This window comes from Bombus vancouverensis, chromosome 15 (assembly GCF_051014615.1).
Source record: "Bombus vancouverensis nearcticus chromosome 15, iyBomVanc1_principal, whole genome shotgun sequence".
NCBI classification, from domain to species: Eukaryota; Metazoa; Arthropoda; class Insecta; order Hymenoptera; family Apidae; genus Bombus; species Bombus vancouverensis.
This window is the reverse complement of record NC_134925.1, coordinates 6,898,899-6,921,728: the sequence shown is the minus strand read 5'-3', so window position 1 is coordinate 6,921,728 and position 22,830 is coordinate 6,898,899. Positions and strand designations below refer to the sequence as shown.

General features: G+C 35.9%; 1 protein-coding gene across 3 annotated transcripts; it reads left to right on the top strand.

Annotated features, from left to right (window-relative positions):
- Window positions 1-1,876: 1,876 nt before the first annotated feature.
- Window positions 1,877-22,167, top strand: LOC143303673 (uncharacterized). Of its 3 annotated transcripts, none has more exons than XM_076625022.1 (5): window positions 1,877-4,503; window positions 4,613-4,901; window positions 5,059-5,136; window positions 10,148-10,359; window positions 20,991-22,167. In XM_076625022.1, exons 1-5 carry the CDS (start codon window positions 4,481-4,483, stop codon window positions 21,124-21,126), a joined length of 738 nt encoding a protein of 245 aa, XP_076481137.1. In that variant the 5' UTR covers window positions 1,877-4,480; the 3' UTR covers window positions 21,127-22,167. The 3 variants fall into 3 exon arrangements, with proteins under 3 accessions (XP_076481137.1, XP_076481138.1, XP_076481139.1); XM_076625023.1 differs by having other exon boundaries at window positions 4,994-5,136; window positions 20,991-21,125; XM_076625024.1 differs by lacking the exons at window positions 10,148-10,359; window positions 20,991-22,167 and adding an exon at window positions 5,281-5,485 and having other exon boundaries at window positions 4,994-5,136.
- The last annotated feature ends 663 nt before the right edge of the window (window positions 22,168-22,830 follow it).

Below are 22,830 nucleotides of genomic sequence, written 5' to 3'. Positions count from 1 at the left end.
AAGGTATAATCGAGAACTATTCTTGGCCCGGAAATTTATACTCTTCTCTCATTAGTTTTCTGAAAATAGTATTTTCATATCAATGTACATTTTTTCCACGTCTAAATATAGCCAGTATCGTTGCTGGCTTATTTCGTGGTTATGGTTTGCTCGTGCTTTTGAAATGGTATCGTGTAATCCAGAAAGCAACCCTTTCGCTTTTATGTAAACGGCATACCAGAGTCAAGCTTGTATCAAAAGTCGAACAGAGCACATGTATCACTGTAATTATGCCATTTTATAAGTCAAACTACTCCACGGTCCCTTTTCCCCAATTTTCAAATCTTGGGAAAACTCGAATTCAGCTGTCTGATCTTGCGTTCGTTCGTTCTTCGAGTACTTAAGAATTACTAAAATCATAATTCTATCATCACTTACCGTACGAGAGACTAAAAAATTGCTCCTTTCTAATACCTTTGATTTTTGTGATTTTAGAAGATTCCAAGTTTCACCAGAGTCGCAACTTCGCCACTATTTCCGTAAGAGTAAATTTTCAATAGTTTCTTTCTCGTAACTCTGAAAAACTTGAAGTTTCTTTAAAACAACAACTTCATCGCTATCTGCATAGAAATACTTGTATCCATATCTGATTTTACACTTGATCGATGTCGCGAAACATACTGCGAAATTGTATACACTGGCAAACAGACCATCCTCTCGATCTTCTTTCAGCTTGTCTAAATACGCGTTGAAGCGTGGGAGGCATCGCTTTAACCGACTATTAACAGTGTCGCAGGATATCGCGTTGCGAAATTCGTCGTGCCACTGTCTTTTTTACGCAGCAGCATCGCCAAAACGACATCCTCAATTTTGATAAATGGCCTAGGAGAATAGCCTTTCGAGAATAGAATTTTCCATTAACAATAGAATCGCATGCTATTTGTGTTAGGGGCTGGACTTGCCTTCTCGAATAATGGATATAAATGATTCTGATACGATGTACGTTTTTAGCTTCGGTATAGGTTTTTATTTCGAGTGTTTGTTTGATGCGATTTTAAAAGTTCCCTCGGACGCGCAATCGATATAGGTGACCCACTTCGAGATCGTTCTGCGTTGGAACATCTCTTTTCCCAGCAAAGAGCGCTTCTTGTTCACGAAGCAATGAAGATTCAGAGACGGAGGGTCCGAAAGATCAGATTTTCTACGGTGAAGAGGATTCTATGCTGGACTATCGAATATTTCGTGAGATTTCGTGAATTGGTCGTTCGAGTGGTATGCGATATTCGCGATTTAAAAATATTTCAGCGATATTTGCTCGCTGTAAGAAGCATCGATACAGATATCGTTTCTTCAATGTATTGCATTCGATTGTACACGAACATCTAGTGACAATAATAAGGGTATTTCAAAAGTATTCTAATTAAAAAATAAGATCTTCTATGCGCGTCCAATTTCACTTAAATGTTAATTTTCGAAGACGTAATCTAAAAGAAATTGGAAAATATCCTCTTGGATAGCACAGTTTATCTCAATTTCTTAATAAAATTGAAGATTAGACCTCATTGATGTACATCAAATTTCTCCCGAGTCTTAATCTTCAAAAACATAATTTAATAGGAATTGTAGAATATCGAAAAAGCGTAACTTACCTCAGTATCTCAAATTGGTCTCGTTTGCGTTTTAACACAGTTCTTAATATATTCGAGACAAATATGTTTCCTAATACCATTATCCCATCGACGAGACGAGTACATCGTGTTTTATGTTCCCTGCAAGTTGTTGTCGCACTAAATTACATAAGCCAGATGAATTTTTAAGTAGCCAGTACGGCCCTGTAAATCGTAGCGCCCGTTTCAAAATGCCTCGTCGCCCGGCACCAGTCTCACTCAGTCAGTTGGCGTCGCGACGCCGTCGCCAGAGGTATTCGAGAGCCACGTACGATACAGTTCCCGGGTTTTCTCTGTTCCTGACACAAACGGGGAGAATTACTGAAAGGGACGCGCAGTGCACGCGAACAGTGAACACCGCGATTCCATTCTCGCAATTAGCCAAGCTCTAACAAATAATTTCTTCACAGACGAGACAGCAAATATTTACAAAATTAAGCAAATATTAAATCATTAAATACCTAGGGAAAATAAAGGAGGAAATAAAAATAAAGCAACGTGAGATAATATAGTGATACAAAGCTTTGGGCAGATGTGAATCGTTGAATATAATTTTCAAGAGGATCGAAATAACAAACCTTCTCTCCAAATAACAAATTTTCGTATTTGCGAATCTTTGCATACAGCTTCCAAGAGGATGAAATAATAAAATAAATAATAAAATTTGAATGTTCGGACGCAGCTTCCAACAGGACCGGAGTAACCAATTTTCTTTCGAAATAACAATTGGAAGTCAGAAATTGAACTGAGCGCTATGTAAATTCTGTTGGTAGTGCAGTATTGATGAGCCACGAGCTTCCTAGTTTTGTACAAATTGTCGTTGGGAGGAGAGCTAAACGCGATCGTTGCCAGAAAGTGAATTAAACGCAATCGTCCCGCACAAAGGATACAAATGACGCGCTGGAGGATAACGGAGGCTGACACGATCATGTTCCCGATCAGAGTGAAATGACGAACGAGCCTCGTGGTTCCTTCGAGAAGCGAGAAACGAAGGAATAAGATAAGTCAGGCAGCGAACGAAAGGATTCTTCCTGTCGAGGGGTACTCTGCTGGAGGAAAGTGGAAAGTGGCAGCCACTGGATTTATCAGACACGTAATACGTTATCGATGATAGCTTGTGAAATTACTCGAATCCACGTTATGCTTTCATTCGATCATTATAATCTCCCTAACATTAAACAAGAAGGAACAAATATTAAATATATTCTATTTAATAAGATTCCCTGTAAATAGGTTACAATTTGATAAAATTTCTAGTGAATAGGTTGCAGTTTGATAAAATTCTCGCGAATTTGGGGCGAATAGTAAATGCAAAAAGTCTTAGCGAAGCGACGAGGAACGAATTTCTGCTAGCCTAAGCGTAGTACTCGTTCGATGACTCGATTGGACGAGTGGCTAATTAAGAAATAAGTGGACTGGAAATTTCACTCCCAAGGAACCTCGAAAAACTGCGTTAAAGTGCGCGTTGATTTTAAAACGACAAGTCCTTGAAGAAATATCGAGTTGCATCGTTGAACGAAGAAGCTGTACTCGGTCGGCGGTTCGTACGATTCCTCCAACGAGAAAAGAGATTTTACCGAACGAAGCATCCTCTTTAATCCTTTACTCGATCATCGAAAGTACTTTCGTCGCAACTAGCAACGTTCCTCTGGGATTCAATTGATTTCATTCTTTTCTCGATTTCTTTACTATTAAATAAAAATCATCTTTTTAACCGTTCACACCTCGTCGTAGACGCTTCCTCGTTCTTTATTTTAGAAAGTAAGCGTGAGTTTGATAAATCAGTTAATTAGAAGAGGCGCACGAACTATTCGTGTACCTGATACTTAAATTCGTCGACACGTTCGCGGACAGTCGATCTATTTATTGCTAAGATGCATCTCATCCGGGGTCACTGACTCGTGGTATGTCGCTCGAATAATTTTAGGCAGCCACGAAATTGGAAATCAACCGAGCCACCAAGTTCGAGATTGAACAGGAGGAGCACGGTCAAGATCAACGAGTACCATGTGTACGCGTTCGTCGCTGCTTTCTAATCACATACCTTAGAGCTTTATATTCGACCCTCGTGTTCTCCTTTTGTAAACTCGAGGAAATTTGCCCCTCGTCACTCCGTTTCACTCCTGCGACGTTGAAGTGAAAAGAGAGAAATTTCTGAGTGAATACTTGTTACGTCCTTTTCCAACAAGTTCCAACAAGGATGTTATCTAAATAAAGATTCCCAACTGGATCTCACTGGATAGTGACTTATCTCGTGATTTCTCTGAGACCTGGAAGGATCGCAGTTCGAAAAAGGACAATTTCTTACCGAATATTTATTATATTTTGCCAACAAATTCCAAGGAATGTTGTTACGCAGAAAGATATTATATGTGATTAAGGAATTCCACTTCAACTGGATTTCGCCATAGTGGTGACATTTTTTTGAGTTTTGGCAGAGTGGTGGTTTGATTTAGTAGCATACCAGCTAATCCGGATTATCCGGGACGCGATGGCTCTATGATAAATTAAGAGTCGTTCTAGACGAGGGTTCGAGTATCTTGGAATACAGCCGGCTGTAAATTCACGGCAAACGTGTCCGATTGTCCGACGACCCTATTTCTGTGTTAAATTCCGCGTGGAATTAAGACATAGCTAACCATTTGCCTACCGAATCTACATCAGCATTTATTTATACGCGTGTTCTCGGATCTAACGATATTGGAAACACCGAGAAGGAAGTCTTGATGCTGTTCGAAGCACAAATATATATTAATACGCACTCGATCTTCAGTGATACGTAACACCAAGTAGAAACTACAGTGTTAAAGCACAAAAAAGAGAGAGACAGAGTGATGACCGACTGTGATAGTTCTAGGTGATTCTAAAGGATTTCTAAGATACTTTAAGAAAGCTTAATCGTCATAAACTACGAGCTTTCATTTTATTTTATTTTATTTTATTTTTTTTTTCGACGACGAAAGAAGAAGCCTTAAAGGAATGTCAAATTCGCCGGATGGGCGGCAGGCGCCGCCCCCTAGATTGAAGATTCAACTTCCGATACCGGGTCAATTCTATCCACAACCGGGTATGGGGTACGTACCAACACCGTACGGCCAAACCCCCATGCCGATGACTCCTGTTTCCGGCCAACCACGGGTGATTTACGCGAACAAGGCCAGCGAGTTCGTCTTCAGCCAGTTCCAGGGGATCAAGGATCTGACCAAGTCTGGCCTAAGTGTCGGCGAGAAGAGCGCGTTCTGGCTTTACGAGAAGGTCCGCGTTAAATGATTTCGCGTGTGTGTTCTTGTTGTATATTCGCGTCAAGATGGCTAGTACTGATATCGGTATTACGAATTTCTGCACAGGTCAGTTCCTGGAGCAGACGATGGTTCACGCACATTTTCTTATTTGTTATCGTGCTTTTGTACAGTATCGGGGGCGCGATGATATTCGTCACGATCGAGGGAACCAACGAGGATATGGCGCACGGAAACATTCGAAAGGAGAGGTGGGTGCACAGATACGAAGCTTCACGATTGGTTTTTTTTAAATGCCGCCATTTAGTTTTCTGATATTTTTGATTATCCTTAACCCTAGCGTATTGTCCTTTTTTGTCGTTAACAAATGATCGAAGACAACGTTTTGTTGCCAGGGATTCCATTAAAAAGTTAAAGCACTTTTCGTTTTTGAAAACGAGAGAACGGCTCGGAGAGATATACAGCGCTGTTCGAAAGTTCGAGGACAGTCGTGTTTCGAAATTTGAAAAATCCAAGTAATTGTAAAGATATAATAAAACTATTGTTACGCTTGATACTTTGTACGATAAGGAAAGTAGCTAATGTACTATGTATATATTAAAAAGTTGATTAAAAATTGCATAATTTTGAGTTCGTAATTAATTTGGGATACTGAAGTTCGGTGGAGCATATGAGATAAGAATCGTTTATATTTTGTTACAATATATGATATAATACGATAAATATATACAATTTTTACGTTACATAATCGTGGCAAGCTTCGTTAGCACGTTTAAACGAACTTTAGTAAATTCGTGTAACTTCGTATCAGGCGAGATATAAATCAAACTCAACTGTGAATCAACAGTAAACTTAAACGTATTATATCAGACTAACCTAGATCTGCGATTCATAGTCGTATCTATAGTTTATATCCCGGAAGGACTTGCTTAGAAAAGCGGACACATTTAAAAAGAACTGTATCCCTTTAATATTCTATACGAGATGATAGAGAACAGGGTAGAACGTTTCTTTCTGCCGCTCTTCTTTTCTTTCTTTTCATTCGAGACGCTAGTTCCGCGTTTGTTTAATCGTGCGATGAAGCTTATGATTTATTATTTCTAGTGGAACGAGAGCGAAATTTTTTGCACTCGCCGGTCCATTAATAATTCTATTTTACATTTATCACGTGCGATATTAGCTTATCCTTTCGACTAGGAGAGGTATAATAATCTCTATATATTTCTACGTTCTACGTACATATTGACGGTTTGACCTTGATTCCAAGGAAAATGGGCTTAAAGAATAAGCACAAACGCGACGATCATACACACGTTAATATCGGTTTCATCGGGAAACACCAGATCGACAATACTAGTGGAAAATGTAGGACGATCGAACGTGTATTAAAACAAACACGAGCCACGGAAATATAGTGCATATAATAATATCATTTTGTCGTACTTCGGTACCTTTGTTCATCCAAATTAATTGACATTTCCTTTCATACCTCGCGATATTATTATTAACGAACTTGTGCTTACGTTTGCGTGCCTGTGATCGATTTTCATACGAATTATTCTTCGCTTTTATTGCGTTTAAAACATTAAAAAATTATTAGAACTCACCGTTTAACCATTAGATTGTTCCGAAGGTTTCTTTCGTTTTATATTTTGTTCTATTATCACAAAATGGATGGATAATTCAATAAAATAATATAAAACAAAAAATGTTGTGCCTCTATTATTTCCTTATAAAACGGAAGAAACTTTCGCAGCAACCTAATACTTACACAATTAGAAAATAAACTTGGTATCTTCAATATTATTCACTGTACACCTACAGGTTTTTTTTCAGAAAACTTTTTAATTGTTTTATGAAAAATAAAGACTGAATGTTCCACATATCCAGGCGTAAGAAAATTCGCGCGTTAATTATTTCATATGACGTAGATACGATATAACGAAGATGCCTATGACGTAGTAAGGAAAAAGAAAAATAAACACTTCTCGTAGTAACAGTGTTTCTATCTTTGTTGATGCTGTCGAAAAAGAAAATTGCTGCTCTCAAGAATAGCGATAGAATTTTCCTTTTCTCGTTAACTAGGACAGGCGCCTTTGTTAACTAACAAAAGTTTCGACGCAAAGTATCGGTACAAAACGTCATTCTAATATTTGACAGTAATTATGTTATTTCGCAATTTGATTAAATTCGGTCGTTTTATTCATTCACGCGAATTAATATGAAAATAGGTAGAACTAGTTTATTTTAGCCGACTGTAATGAAAACTGGTACGTTTACGGGAACATGTTATGTACATTTGAACCGTTAACTATACCTAAATCCTAATCTAATGATGCCGCAGCTCTTTTGTCATGCGAGCGTGTTTCAAATTATCGCGATAACGTTTTACATTGACACAGTATGCATCCCTTACATCTTTCGTCTCTTTGCAATTGCAAGGAAATACTCTTTATAGACATTCGTATAACTCATGGAAAAGTTTATCTTTTATGGTGTCACTGGAGCTGTCCACGTATAAATCAGCTTTTCTTACAAATTATTTCTGTATTGTAATTTCCATCGAATCTCTTCGTATCTTCGATTATGCTCTTGGCCACAATACAAGTAACATTGAGACATTCGCAGTTAGTTTATTGCACGAGAAAGTAAGTATTACCGACTGCAAGCCAAAATTGTCCTTTAACAAAAGTCGTCTTGCCCAAAACTCTGCTTTTATTGAAATTTGAACGAGCTTAACTACAATCTTTTGGCAAAAGTGAAGGAAGTTTCAAGATAACTTGTACGATATGATATTTAGCGATTATTTACTGATATCTATCGTTGAAGTTGATTCTAATTTCAATTTGCTCTCAAATACGTGTACGGTTCTTTCGAATGTTATTATTAGAATCCCTTAAGAACATTGAATTCTTAATCTAAATTCAATCAATGACTTACAATCGATGACTTTTTATGATTAAATTACTCGAGATTTATTTTAGTTATTATTGGTTTGTAACATAGATTCTTCCTGTTCTTATATCTACCATAAACTAACTACTACTGTTACAATCTATTACATTCCAAATTCAATCAAAAAGCAAGCTTAGAATGTTCAATAACAATAGAGTAGGGAAACAGCCACAATTACCAAGAATGAAATAATCTTTAGATACTCTTAATTCAATAAGCCCATCTCACAATGTCTTGTAATCTCTATACATTTATACTATACATTTTCATCATGCTAGTCTCCCATTGTAATGGTCATCAAGTTTCAAAAAGTTTTATATAACGTACGCATGTAATTGTGCATATAAAATATATAATATAGAGTGTACAAGTACTTTCGCGAACCAGTGTACATGGAAATTATAATAACGTCGACGCTTTCCTTGACTTATTCCACTTATCGGCAGCGATTTCGTCTGGTCCGAAGGCAAATCGATTTTTCCACCATACTTTCGTCGTGTAGGATCGATTGACCTTAAAGTGAAGGTCAGGTTTAGCTTAGAATTTGCTTCTGACCTCTCTTCTATTCGTATAAAAATTTGCCGGTGGCGTGACCAATCCGATAGAAAGAAGGGAAATGAAGTACGTGTCGGAGACCAAGTACTCGGCCGGTGTAACTATAATCTTTGTAAATCATTTCCCTTTCCAGTGTGTAAACAATCTGTGTTTCTCCGTGAACATGCGAACTTCGATCAGAGGCGTGTGGTGTTAATTGAAAGGAAAAGGGGAGAAAAAACGAAGTAAGTTTCAAGGTGCTGTTTAAATTCTGCGCGTGGTATAATACATGTATCGCAGTTTACTTAAAAATAACCAGAGGGTCGGGGCATTGAATAATTCGAAGAAGCAAATTTAAATGCATATAATTAGAGTGATTTGCGAGAAAAATATTAGTCACCCAGATTTCGTTCGCAGCTTTCTTTAAAGTAATTTTCCCGTGGTTATTGGTCACTTAGAATTCTTTCTCATGTCTAAAATCATTTTATCTATTAAATCATTCGCGCTTAAAACTCAACGATGGATATATCTTTCGTCGATAAACGTTTAACTATTTTTAGTACGTTAAAGTTTCAAAAATCTTTGAAGCTTGAATATTTTAACGAGGGGGATATATTTTTAGTTATCGAACTTTTTTGGTATCGTAATGCCCTTATAATAAAATTCTTGACACTTAAGTTGCGATTTTTTACAAAATTTTCGACATAACTTTTTAATTTCTGTTTGGTTTATCAAATATTTTATCTTTCTGACATATTAATACTTTTTAAAGACGCAATAAATTATTCGTATAATAAGATTATTGAGCAAAGTAATTTTCTGATTTTTTCTATTAGTTGTTGGTTGTTGGAACAATTTATCAGTAAGGGAAATAAAGGAAAGCTTGTAATATCATCGACGACCCTTAGTCTAGACAGAATCGAGTCGTCTGGCTGCGTCTGTCAGCTCGTTTCACCGCCCCTCCAATAATCCAGGACGTTCGAGCCATTTATTCGAATCAAGAGCGAATCAACACGCAAAAGAAAACCGGTGATTCGATTGCTCTGTAGTTATCTAATAAAAAAAGAACGATAGAACGAGAAGGGAGTGAAACGTATCGAGTAATCATAGTTGAAAAATAATTCCAACAACAAACACGTATCTTCTCCTTTAAATTACAAAATGTTCTATTTTCTCGCGAAGCACGCTCTTTATTATTTCACTCGTATATTTCTTCCTTTTTATTTTCGTTTCTTTCCTTTCTATTTGTTTGTTTCTTCTGTATCTTTTTATATTTGTATAAATATCTCGACCATGCGGAAAGAGAGTGGATGGAGTTACTAACTTTTTTTTGCATATAAAAAATGTCGTTTCTGACTTTTTAGAAAATAAAATGACTCGATAAATAAAACTACTGGATGAAATAGTTTTCCCGATTTTCTATAGCGCTTCCACCATTCTCTATTTATCGACGATCTGCGATAAATATTAAGAGGTCTACTACCATCATTCATCGAACAAAAATATTTGTCATTTCGATATCAAGACACGTAAGGAAGAAGATGAAATTTTTTTGATTGTCAGCTTACTCTGGAATTTCTTAAGTGATCTCGTGCGACCCATTTCTATAGTTCCATTGAAAACTTTGGACTTCAAGCTCAAGCTGTAACTTGGATATATCCGAATGCAAAGTTTCGCCGCGTATAATATCTCGGCATAATATCTGGCATGTTTTTCTTATCGTATTCAGTCAGAAGAACGAAGAAAATATTTCTAAATGTTTATATGTCACAGAAACAAGACACTAACCACGATTCGAGAGTTGTGCGACGACCAGGTATTGGCTTCGAATCCAGAACTTTGGAATGGGCGGGCGAGGAACGAACTGATGGAATACGAGGAACATTTGTACGAGTTCTACAAGCGCGGGTTAACGGATCGTGGAGAAAAGGTGTGGACCTTCTGGAATGCTGTATTCTACTGCGGCACCATTTACACCACCATAGGTGAGTCACGCTATCCAACCGGTACTTTTGGACAAATTTTCCGAAACTTATACGGGATCTTCCGCCTTATCTTATTTAAGTTAAAACAACTTTTGTTTGGGCTGTACAATTATATGTATACGATGTATATATATCCTTGAAACATAAAGCCATGCATATTTATTTTTGATTTATAATATACGCGAAAAGGGGACGAAGAGACAATTAATAAAATCTACGTAAAAGAGAGAGTTTATGAAATGTCTTCTATGATATATTAGTACAAAATATTTCTAAGGAATATCATGTATCGTGCATCAATGTGCTACTGATTTTTGGGACAAAAGCAAATCGAACACGTCGCAACGATCCACAAGCTCTCTTGTTGATTAAAAAAAAAAAAAAAAAAAGAAAGAAGAAAGAAAGTAATTGAATTCATAAATGGACCGAAGCTTGTATCAATATCAATCGATGAAAACGAAATCAAACCAATTATTGTTTCCCGTCGAAAAAAAAAGAACAGAAACTTTTTTAGTCGATGTTACTCGACACTCGGCAGATTATCTTCTAATAGTTGAGTAAAATCACCTGTCCATTTTATAGGGGAACTTGAAATATGTTTATGAACTGTGACACATCACGATAAATTATTATTTACTATTACTTCACTATCACTATTGTTATTAGTGATAAATAAATCCTTTAGTACGCACAGCTTAATTTCTAATGTAATTATTTGTTAGTATAGAAAAATTCTGTAGAGAAGAATGCTAGCAAAACAAATTAGTCGATTGGCAGAAATTATTCACACGGATAAAAATCATATTAAACTGATATTGTCGAAACACCACGTACGATATGACGATGTTTCCTCTCCTGTGAAAACAAAGGAAACGAAAAAGAGTAGAACGCCTTCGCTTTATGGAATATATACACGTCAACCTGGGAGATGGCCTAATTTATTTATTCACATCTTCCTGATATAGCGTTTGTTTTCCTTCCACCTTGGCTTCCGACTTGCTAATCGATCGTATCTCGAAACACGCGCGAAAATACTGTTCCGTTTATTTGTAGATGACGTTGCACCGATAGTCGATTCTTGCAACTGCTGATGATAGATTGCATTTCGCTAAAAGAACTCGCGCGGAACAAGGCTTCAAAGGAAGTTTGAAACAAAGCGATCATGAAAGAATAACGAAGTTTTTCCCGTAATGAAATTTCATTCTCTAGCAAATTTCAATTACGACGTTTTGAAAATTTATTCCGAACTCTAACTTTGAAATTAAGTTAACAAGCTTCGTTATTGCAAAAATAAAAGCTTACATGCATATATAACAATTTGTCTCATCAGCAAAATGTGCATTGGCACAAAAAATTCTGTTCTTCGTGCGATCAAGATGTAGTCATCGAAGTCGATCGTACCTTTTACCCCAACCTAAGCCTTAAGCTTATTTATGATTCACGTTGGTCTAGTGGTATCCCAGCTATTGGATTGCAACTTGAGTAACATAAATAATATTTCCATCGCAGTACAGTGCCTTCGTTCCAGCGAGTAATTCAATCAAACGACTGGATCGAAATTCTACTTTTTCGATTCGGTGTTTACCCTCGCTATCGTGAACACAATATTCCAGCGTTACTGGAATCGTCCAGACCAGCGATTCTTAATCCTTTGTTTATCAAGGATCTTTGTTAAAGGTCTTTTCGTTATCACGAACGCTCAAGACTTAGCTCAAAATTTAAATCCTCGATGTGTCAAATACGTAATATACTTGAAACGATCATCAACTGCTCGTCGACGATCTTTCAGGGAAGAAAAGATTCGCTATGAATAAAGAAATACACGCACTACAGATTTTTTATTCGAACAACGGAATATCAACTTGCGCGTGTAAGGACTTTGGCTCCGCGGAAGTCCGCGGATTACAGGCTAAGAAGCGCTGCTCTAGATGGTTCAATATTCCATGTTAGCTGAAGCGTACACGTATTGTTTTATCCGCCTTTTGCGCGAATCCATTACAACTGCTGTCTGCCACTTTCAATGACCCAAGAAAGACTGGAATAACGTGGCCATCGACCGACTTCCAGTCGAACCATTGAAATATACTCGCTTGAGTTAGCGACTGGATTAACGTAGACCCAGCTTTAACCTCGCCAAATTTTCATCTAAACATTCGCGCAAACCTCTACCCAAGCCCTCGCCCAGGGCTTAAGCTTTGGTATTTTAAACATAAATAACAACTCTTCTAAAATATATTCGCTAAAATTTAAAATTCACGCAAACCTCCACCCAGGTGAATATTCAAAACCTCATTGAAGCCCATATCCAAGTCTTAGCCTTAACCACGGATATTTTATATAAATAATAACTTTTCAAAAATATTATATTCTATCTAAATTATTATCTAAATTATATTCTATCTAAAATATTATATCTATTATAAAAATTATATTATAATTTTATAATGGATAAAATATTATCACTCAACCACTCACCGAAGCCCTCATCTACGGGTGTTTTATATAAATAGCAATTACTCTCAAATTTGTAATTCCCTCTGCTCGTAGAAACGTTTCCAATTAAATCGAACGCCGCCAAAGATAATCGAATATTCGTGCTCTTTTAAGTCTTAAATGTGTGCCTGTTCGGGCTTTGTGGTGTTTCGGTGTTACAAATTTATATTCATTTTTATCAGTCGCTTACGTATGTATAATCTTAAAATCAATGTACTTCGAAGCGGCAGCGTGTGTGTATCGAGGAAACGGGCACGTTGCGATTCTCCGCAGTTTCCACGCCAAAGGGGTGGAAAGTCTGATGCACTCCTCGTGACCTACATACTATCTCGATAAAGTGACTATTATCCTTTCACCCTGTTTAACCGCAACTTTCAACGACTTTGTTGGGCGAAGGATGTGGCTGACTCCGATGTCGTTAAATTGATCTATACACGCCAGCTTCCGAGATAGTATTTACGAAACTGAGATCCATGGTCATTGGTTCGTTGGCTGACGCTCTGGGTGGAAATCGACGTCGATAAATCAACGGCAAGGAAATAAACTGCGGAACTCGAACAATGCAATCTTTCGCATAAACTACTGAGACAGCGTTTCTACCACGACACGATGTCGTTGATGTATTTTCGGTGGCGTCGACTGCTGCTGGTCGTCGACCGGGAATTTTTATATTTTACAGCTGTGAAACATAGCACGATAGTTACAAACTTTTATGCAGCAATTACGTAGACCGATGGTTTTCGAAGTTTGAAACGTACGCGCAGAACATACAGATACACGTGCCATTTCCAATTTTTCTTTATCTTCCTCGAAGAGAAGTAACGCGCGAATAACCTTATCCTTCTCTACTTACACAATGGAAATTATCTTCATTATTATTATTATTATTATTATTATCGTACGAGTACAGTAACCAGTACAAAAGAATACAATGGTAAGCGTACAGCGAGAAAAGAAAGAGAAAATGACATCATTATCACGCGATAAGAGGATATTGTGGAGTTTCGTTTTAAATGCGGATAAGCGTCCAGAGAGAAAGTCGACATTTCCAGCGTATCGATTTGCTAATTTAGTAATTCTATTTAATGGATCTGCGGAGTCACAGCATATTTTGCTACTTGACAGCAAAAATTCTTCGGCGAAATCCTAATGCATCGAGGTGGTGTATATAGATCGATTCGTTCTAAAACAGACATAGGGTTCATTTTACCATTAATAATTTTCGATAGGAACGAAAGGTTTGCTAGAATTCTGCGATTTTCGAGGATAGATAGGCGAATATTATTCAAAATAGATAGTTATGATTATGAGACGACATTCTAATGCCCAACTTAAAAGCAGCAATAGGATTATGCATTGTATTTGTATATTGTATTGTATATATTTCATATACTGGAGATCAAATAGTTGGTGCGTATCCTAATCGTCGATCTTCGTTGCTTTTTTCCCTCGGTCTTTTAAATAATTGTTTCGCACAATTTTTCATTAGATATTTGGACGTATAGCAAACAAATTCATATACAAATTTCGAATACTAATTATTATTTGTATATTATCATTATGCTTCAGTTCGGACATCTTTTGACAAAAGTTGCACATATTTGAGAGGATTTTCAGGAACATAGAGCGAAAATCCCACAAATTGCGAAACAGATGTATCTTTAGCGCACATTCAACAATTTCCTACGATCAGTTTTTGTGTTAGAAAACGTTGGAATTAAGCCGTTTTAATTACTCGACTAATTTAATACTAAGGGTTAGATTAGGATTAAGAGTAATGTAACACTTGGCTAATTAACTTATTTGTCGGGTAGTTAAGTATGCGAGTATTCAGCTTGGAAACCATCTGCCAACGAGACAGGGACAGTTCGCGCATAATACTGCAGCATGCAGCATTTTAGCCATTCGTGTCCTGAATTATGTCGTTACTTTTTACGACTATTCTTGTTCTGGATATTTCCTGGTATTTTGAAACGACTCGTTAATAAAATGATATCAACAAAAATTGTGCTTCTGATACAAATGAAAAAAAGGATTGGTATTTGACAAGATACAATATTCTGTAGCGCAGTTGAAGATTGGAATTATACGAGCTTCTCAGAAGTCAAACAAATTAACAGGTTGCGAATTTTCTTGTATTTATGAATAATTTAGAAATGCAAAAGTACATAGCAACGTGGAAAAATATATGCAATATCCAAGGTATGGTGATCGCAATAATAAGCGAAGCAAATCACTATTCAGATTCCATTTCTCGAGTTCTATTCGTAAAAATATCAATTTACATAAACATACGTAGTTCAATTGGAGCTAAAGATTTAGAAACTTAGAAAACCTGACTACACGCTAGGTAATAGAAACAGATCATAAAATATCTAGAAACTTGAAAAGGCCAAAAATTAGATGGTAGAAATAAATCGTAAAAGATCTAGAAACTTAAAGAAGCCAAAGATATCGAATAACAGAAAACGATAAAAGTTAGAATTTTTTCTTAATCAAACATTCGTTTTCAATCGTCGTCGTTGTGAGTAGAAATGCGGGATGCCTAGTCCATTTGACACACCGATAGCTGTGCAAGATACGCGTCGACTGCAATGGGATCTACTGAAATTAATAATGCACCGTATATGACCTCATTTTCTCGTACAGGCCTCGGTTATTAGACGCTGACTCTCGTTTTTCGTGCACACATTGTTCTACTGTTTCATTTTGTCACCTCGCAAAACGGGGATGCAGAAAGGGGACGGAAAATTTGCGAGACGAGTTGGTCGACGAAGATGAGCCCGGGACGATGATCGCGACCATAAGAACAAAACATCTTTTTCGCGTCGACGGAATGTGCCCACGCGTACTATTTCGAGAGGAACACGACTTACGTAAGGGTGGAAGAGGAGACGTGGGTGACGCTCGTGGGAAGATGTGGCTCCCATCGTTTTCGCAATTCTCGACGAGGAATGGTCTCTTTCAAAACAACCATCGACGAGAGGTCGTTTCTTTTTTTATTTTTTTTCTTTTTTTAAACAGCTTTCGACAAGGAAGAGAAACGAGGTTCCGACAAGAGATCGTAAACCCTACGATTCCTAACACTTTATGCGAAGAGAATAAAATTTGGTGATAGCTGATGGTGGAAGGTTGTTAAAAGGCTTAAACATTCTGCTACTTTTCCTTTGTCGAGGAAGGAACGTTAATTTACTTATGCTGAGATTGAGCTTTCTTTAATTTTCTCTCGTTTCAGATCTACTTGGATTTTCGATCTGTTTAAGTGGATTGAGGCTTTCTAGATCGCGCGTGAAACTTTTTGCATCTAAGAACTGTATGTTTCCATTCTTTGCAAGAGAGAAAGTTAATCTTGAGACGTAATGTTAGCACGATTGAATTGGGTCTCTTAAATTCGCCCATTTTTAAACATCTATTTAAATTTTAGTAATATTTAATGGAGATTTCGTGGTTCTTGGAAGGCTTGAGAGTCTTTTTCTCTCAAGTTTTCATAAATTCTTATAAATTCTCTTGTAAAACATTTCGTAGAAGATTTATAAACTCCTTTTTCTCCTTTGCGACAGAGGAATAAGTTAATTTTAGCGATATGACTAATTTGAAATTTTGAAGAACTTTTCTTCGAACTTAGTCATCTTTAATTAACTTCTGCCATGTTTTTTAAAGCTTCTTGGAAGACTTAAGAATTCCCCTTTTTCTACTCTCTCCTTTACCAAGAAGAAAACTAACTTTTTGTTGAAAAGCAACAATATTTTGAAATTAATTTCTTTTTAATTAATTATTCAGTGACATTGATACGACGATGAAACGTTGCATGATATTATTTTCAATGATATTCGAAGTTCCTCTGATCTTCCGAATATTCGTATGGAATTTCATAGCTTGTTCTCGTTTCTCCGTTTGTTACACAACTGAAGTGTTTAAATGGGCCAATAAAACGGCAATCAGAGTGCTCTTAAGAGCATCGTTCTCTGGTTATTGTTCTTCGAAATATAAACAACGAAAATCTTCCAGATTCACGTCCACGCCCAATCAAACGGGGAACAAAACACTATTAACCATTTTGTACTTTACATTTCTAAATCAAGCAGTGCTTGTCGAATGCTCGAAATAAATACGTAAAATTGAAAATATTCCAATCGTGAAAGCAAAGAGAGATAACGCGAAACAAAATAAAACGTGGAAAACTTTTTGTTCGAAAAATATTTCTATCTTCGTCAAATTATATTGTTAATTCGAAATGAAAGGCGATGTAGTTCGTTAAATAAAGCTGACAGGTGTCGTACAATTCGGTTTGTGTCACGGCGAACGTAAGTAAAATATAGGAAAAGAATATTCAAAGAATCGTTACGGAAGGAATCGTAGGATAAAACCAGTGTTGGTTGCGAGTGAATTAAATTGTCTGGCAGCCTGTGAAACTTCGTCGTTCGTTTAGCGATGTTTCGCGTTTCGATTCTATTTCGAACGTGTTCAAGCGATTTATAACACGCTCGCGATCTCCGAATGTCGCGTTTCACGCAGAATAGAAATAAATACACCTGAATGGCGTCAGAAAAGAGCGCTTGGGAAAATCGCGAGAAAGGCGCCAACGCGTTTACATTGAATTTCAACGGAATTCATATTTTTATGTATACCTTTAGGAATATACGTTAAAAACCACAGAACCTGCATGGAAAATTGTTTCGCTTATCAAATATTAGTTCAGAAAATATTTTATTTTCCATATTAGCTCAGAAGGTATTTTAATTTAGACGTTATTAGAAAGTGTTTCACTTTCGATATTATATAGTTTTTTTTTTTTTGCATATTATGTATATTTTATGGATTTTTACAAATGAAAATCTTTCACATACGGAAACTTATAACAAATTAAAATTGGGTTTTTACTGTGTAATGATAAATCGTTTTGGACTTCAATATCATTATTTAGTTGAAGCAAAATCGCTCTAATTCTACTTATTATTCAGAGTTTTAGTCTTCTTAAAGTTTTACTTTTCCTAGATTACCTTTCTGTAGATTTGCATTGTATACGAAACAAGGTTTAGAGTGACTTCTTAGCATAGTATACAAGCTTCGTAGAACTTTATAAAAAGTATAAAATATTTTAATTTCAGCCTTAATCCCAGAGGATAATTTTAACATTTAGCAGAATGAACGATGGTTCTTCTTTCATTTAGTTCCCGTACATCATCTCTATAGAAGCACTCAGACGATCAACATCATCATCAACATTATTGTTCGTGTTATTGTCAACATTTAAGGTTCTCAGTACTATCGTGAACAAGAGACTCTCTAGACGATCAATGTACATATGTTTATTGTCCGTACGATGTTGAGAATCTTAAATATTGACAATGATATCGATCAAACGAACGCTCCTTTTCAAGCTTCCGACGTATTTGAATAAATAAAGATTAAAGGATCTTAGAGAGGAACATAGTTCGACTTAGTAAACTTTGACAAGAAGTACATACATACAGCGTTCTGACAATTTTGGTTTCGAAAGATTAAGTTCTTCTTTCGCATAGTTTTCACTCATAATTTCAACGCAACTTTATAATAAGAATCAACAATTTTGAAATGATAATTAATTAAGAATTAAGAAGCTCAAAATTACGGCTATTCTTATCGTACGATTGTACTACGAATTTTTATGCATTCACGAGTAGTGCAGGTAATATGCGAAACTATATTAAAATATATACTACTCATTATCATAGTTGGTAACTAAAACAATTTTGTACTTAAGTTCTACTTCTTTACTACTATTCCTAAAAATATAATAAAAATACGCAGTTCACTTATAATGGATGATTATAGAATTCTCTACAGTAGCCAGATATATCTTCACTATTTAGCATCACAATTGCGAATAAAATTTGCGTTACAAATATATATATATATATATATATATGTACAAATGAGTATACGACATTAATCAATCGATAATTAGATTACGCGCCATTGAACCGTGTCTTCCATCAGATTCTCGAAATGATGAATCAGCGGTATCAAAACGGGTGATAATTAGTCATGATCAGTTTAATTCTGCAAGCACAAAGAAACCGCTTCGTCGATCGGTCATTTTATTTTCGGTAGCGGTGCGTTTGCCGAAGTTTCTTTGTATTCGAGTTGGTAACTTTCCAAAAAATCTGTTTGCATGTGATCATCTTTATTTTTGTGTGTTTTATAATCCACTTAAATCGAGTCATTACGCCGAAGCCAATGGCACGCGTGTTATCAGATTGTTCCACGGAACAGCTTCATCTTGGATGAACGACCTCTTCTTCCTTTGGATCCATACAATTTTACTTTATACGTACAGTGACTCGCGCGAAAGTAATCGAACAATCATCACAGACGCTTTCTATACGCTGAATATATTACGTGGGTTCTTGCAATTTCGTTAGCACTGCGACCAGATGCGACTGTCGCGATTATAATAGAAAAACTTGAAATATTTAGTATTCCAACATTTATCACACAGGCTTTTTGTAAATAAATTATGTGCATTGTATGAAACATGTTGCAATTTCGTTAGCACTGCGACCAGATGCGACTGTCGCGATTACAATAGAAAAATTTGAAATCGTATTCCAACATTTATCACACAGACTTTTTGTAAATAAATTATGTGCATTGTACGAAACATATTGCAATTTCGTTGGCGCTGTAACGAGATCCGATTAATATCGCGATTATAATTACTAAAATTTGGAATCGAATCGAAAATGAAAATTACGAGGCGTTTATTGCAAATATACGCTTAGTGAAAAATTAGTCCACTTAGCGTAGCGAATGTATCGTTAGCATATTCGGCATTACTAAATTAGTATAATTGGCACGAATAGAAGTTTTAAGCACACAATTCGCGTTAAAAATGGTTTCGTTAAATATCGCGGTTTCTTACCATAGTAAGTAATAATCGTTTGTTCAAATATTTTGCTGATTTCTGCATACCTTCCAATAAATATCCTGTATCTTCTATATACATTATCAGATATGTTTCACATTTTACTAATACAATCACGACAGTCGTGTCTCGTTACTGTGCTAACGAGATTTCAAAATGTTTTGTACAATAGATTGTACGGAACGTTTACTGTATAGCAGATTAATATTCGTTAATTTCTTTCAAAATATAGAAGTGCTATACTTTTAGGAGAATCAAATAAGAACTTTGATTCGGTGCTAATATTACGCGAGACAGGTAAAAGAGAGACGATAAGAGGAACGAAGATTTGCGTTTTAGAAGTTGATGCAGCAGGTGTTTAATCTGTTAGCCATTCTTGATTCTATTGTACGTGTAAATTGAGCCACCTCGAAGGTAGCGCACTTGCCTTTTAGGGACTTATCGATCCAATTTTTCTCGTTCATTTTAACGACCCGTGAAAAGCTCTCAGCTTCGTGAACAGCTCGTTTTATTTCTTTCTCTTCTCTCTTTCTCTTTTTCGCACACTTTCATCTTCATAATATTTTCCGCTCTCTTTTTCCTCTAGTTTGAACAACGTACACATACACCTTCCGTTTGAAAGCGAGTAAAAATTAAACATTAGGAAAATAAAGCTTTTGGGAGAAATAGTAGTTAAATTTTGCCACAAACTTTTCATGTAGAAAAAATTGTATAAAGTTTCAAGACTTTTTAAACTTCTTTTAAAGTCGATTTTCCTTATCCCGAATAGCAGCAGAGATAACACGTGCATCGGACAATACGAAGAAAGGAATGAAATTGTTCACAATGTGACGGTGGATTATTTATCATGACTTATTTATTATGATTTAATTATTATTATTTATTATGATTTATTATTATTAATGTGTAACAAAAATAGGTAATTCATACTTTTCGCGGAGAATGAAAAGTTACACCGATTAATGTAACCAAAGGTACAGGGTTGGATCCGAAGAAAGGGGAATGATATTGCTGTTTTCAGGAGTAACGATGCATAGAAACGCGTAAAATTAACTTCATGGAATATGCTTCATTCCACGCCATTTCGTTTCACCTTGTTACATTTCTTCCCATCTCTAGCTAACTATGTTAAAGATGCAATTTGCCACGGCTGCCTTGAATATATTTGCATTCCTTCGAATATTTTTATTTCTGTTAATTTATTACGTGTTCTAACTTTATTTTCTAACAGTAATTTTATGAACGCGGTGAGTCAGACAACGCGGAATTCCTTCCGAGGACGTCGAAGACGGAACGACGAGTATAAAACGCGATTCGAAGGACACAGGTCAAAGAAGATTATCGCTTTATTGAGTCGATGTCCATAAAGGAAGACTATAATCGTATGAACGCAGGATCCTTGATAAATACAGACGAAGCACGAAGCTTCCGTTAACGCACTCACAAATTAAGCTTCTTTCGCAGGGATACTTATATAAAAAAAAAAAATCGTTTGATAAAGTAGAAACTCACGTTCACGACGAGGGAAAAGAAGATAATAAAAGATAAGGATAAGTCAGAGACAGCAGAGGGTCGAAGATAAATTGGGCGAATGTCGGGGAAACCGAATCGAGGACGGAAAAATAAGAAGATCACAGTAAGAAATAGTATTTCATTATCATGAACCGAAATCGCAATATGAAAAGACGCGAAAGTTAAATTACCAAGAAAATCCGCAAGGTGAAGTGAAAACAGATTTAAGTTGAAAACTAGCATTTCGCTGAAATGATGCGATTTAATTCCGCGTTAATTTAAGCAAAGATGCTCCAAATGAGAAAATCTTGATGGCCGGAAAGTTTCAAAGTTTCAAACATATATGATATGAGAAGAAAGTGTGAAGTAATTTTAAATTGATTGCGAGACGAAGGGTGGGGATCTTGAAAACTCCTTTTTTTACCGAAACAGTGGTCAGATAGAATTCAACGATGCTTTTAATTTTATGTTAAGTTCGTCACAATTTCAACTTGGAAGACATCTATAGAATAACACGTATAAAATGATGTAAATGCCTTATCGCTAATTAACAAACAAAACATTGTTTAATTATTAAATAAAATCAATTTCAGCAGATATTTTATGAAAATCGACATTTAATATTTCCAGTTAAAAGCCACGACAGTCATTTCGATGAAAGGAATATTTAAGTGGTATCTATTTAACGTTCGTTGTAAAATTTTTATAACGCTTTTCATGATATCTAAATAAAAAAGCAATTAAGTAAATCGTTCTGACATTTGTGAACAGTTACGCGCCTTCTTCGTGCGATTATGCTAACTAGAAAGCTTGAAAAAATGTTAAAATTTTATGCTGATCATGTAGAGATCATAAAAGTTTGCCAGCGTAGGTTAATCTTGTTCTGAACTGACATTTAAGAGTATAACTATGTAAAAACTTCTGTGATTTGATTTAGGAAAATTGCTACGATCATATCTTCTAGTCCAGTCAGATTTATGTAATTAAAAAATATGGCACACATTGAGAAACTAATATTCGTAATGTTTTACCTCCGAGTAAGCGTGCGACTTCTAAGAATCACGAGAATCATGAAACTTCCACGAAAAGTTCCAAGGATCGTTATAAATAAATTCTTTCTTATATTATGTCTGTGCAAATCAATTCTTCTGTAACGTTAAATTAGGTTCTGTCACATTTCAGTCTTTTTTACATTTTGTTTTATATATACGCTTAATAAACATCATGTTCAATAGCCATAAAATTATTCTGCAGACTAGTGATCTGATATATTGAAATTTTGCATATAGAATTTAGATCGCAACATATGCTTTTGTTCTTTTTACATGTAAGGATACACATACTATAGAGTTTCTTCTCAATTGCGCTTTTACTTCGGTAAAACGGATCGTTGAAAGCACCTGTGCCGTTTAAATAATCGTTTCATTCTTGATAATGCGTGTACGCAGTATTCTGCTTCAACAAATGATCAGATAAAGAAACAGAAAATGTGTCTATTTTTAACTAAACCAGTCTGGAATTTCAACGTGTCTTTACGAAAGCATATCAGAACAAAATTT

What these genes read in the sequence shown, in the direction of transcription:
- LOC143303673 (XM_076625022.1), top strand. Translation starts at nt 4,481, where the DNA reads ATGACCGACTGTGATAGTTCTAG. An exon ending in ACCGACTGTGATAGTTCTAG is followed by an intron (nt 4,504 to 4,612) that starts GTGATTCTAAAG and finishes CGACGAAAGAAG; the next exon opens with AAGCCTTAAAGGAATGTCAA. An exon ending in GGAAACATTCGAAAGGAGAG is followed by an intron (nt 5,137 to 10,147) that starts GTGGGTGCACAG and finishes TATATGTCACAG; the next exon opens with AAACAAGACACTAACCACGA.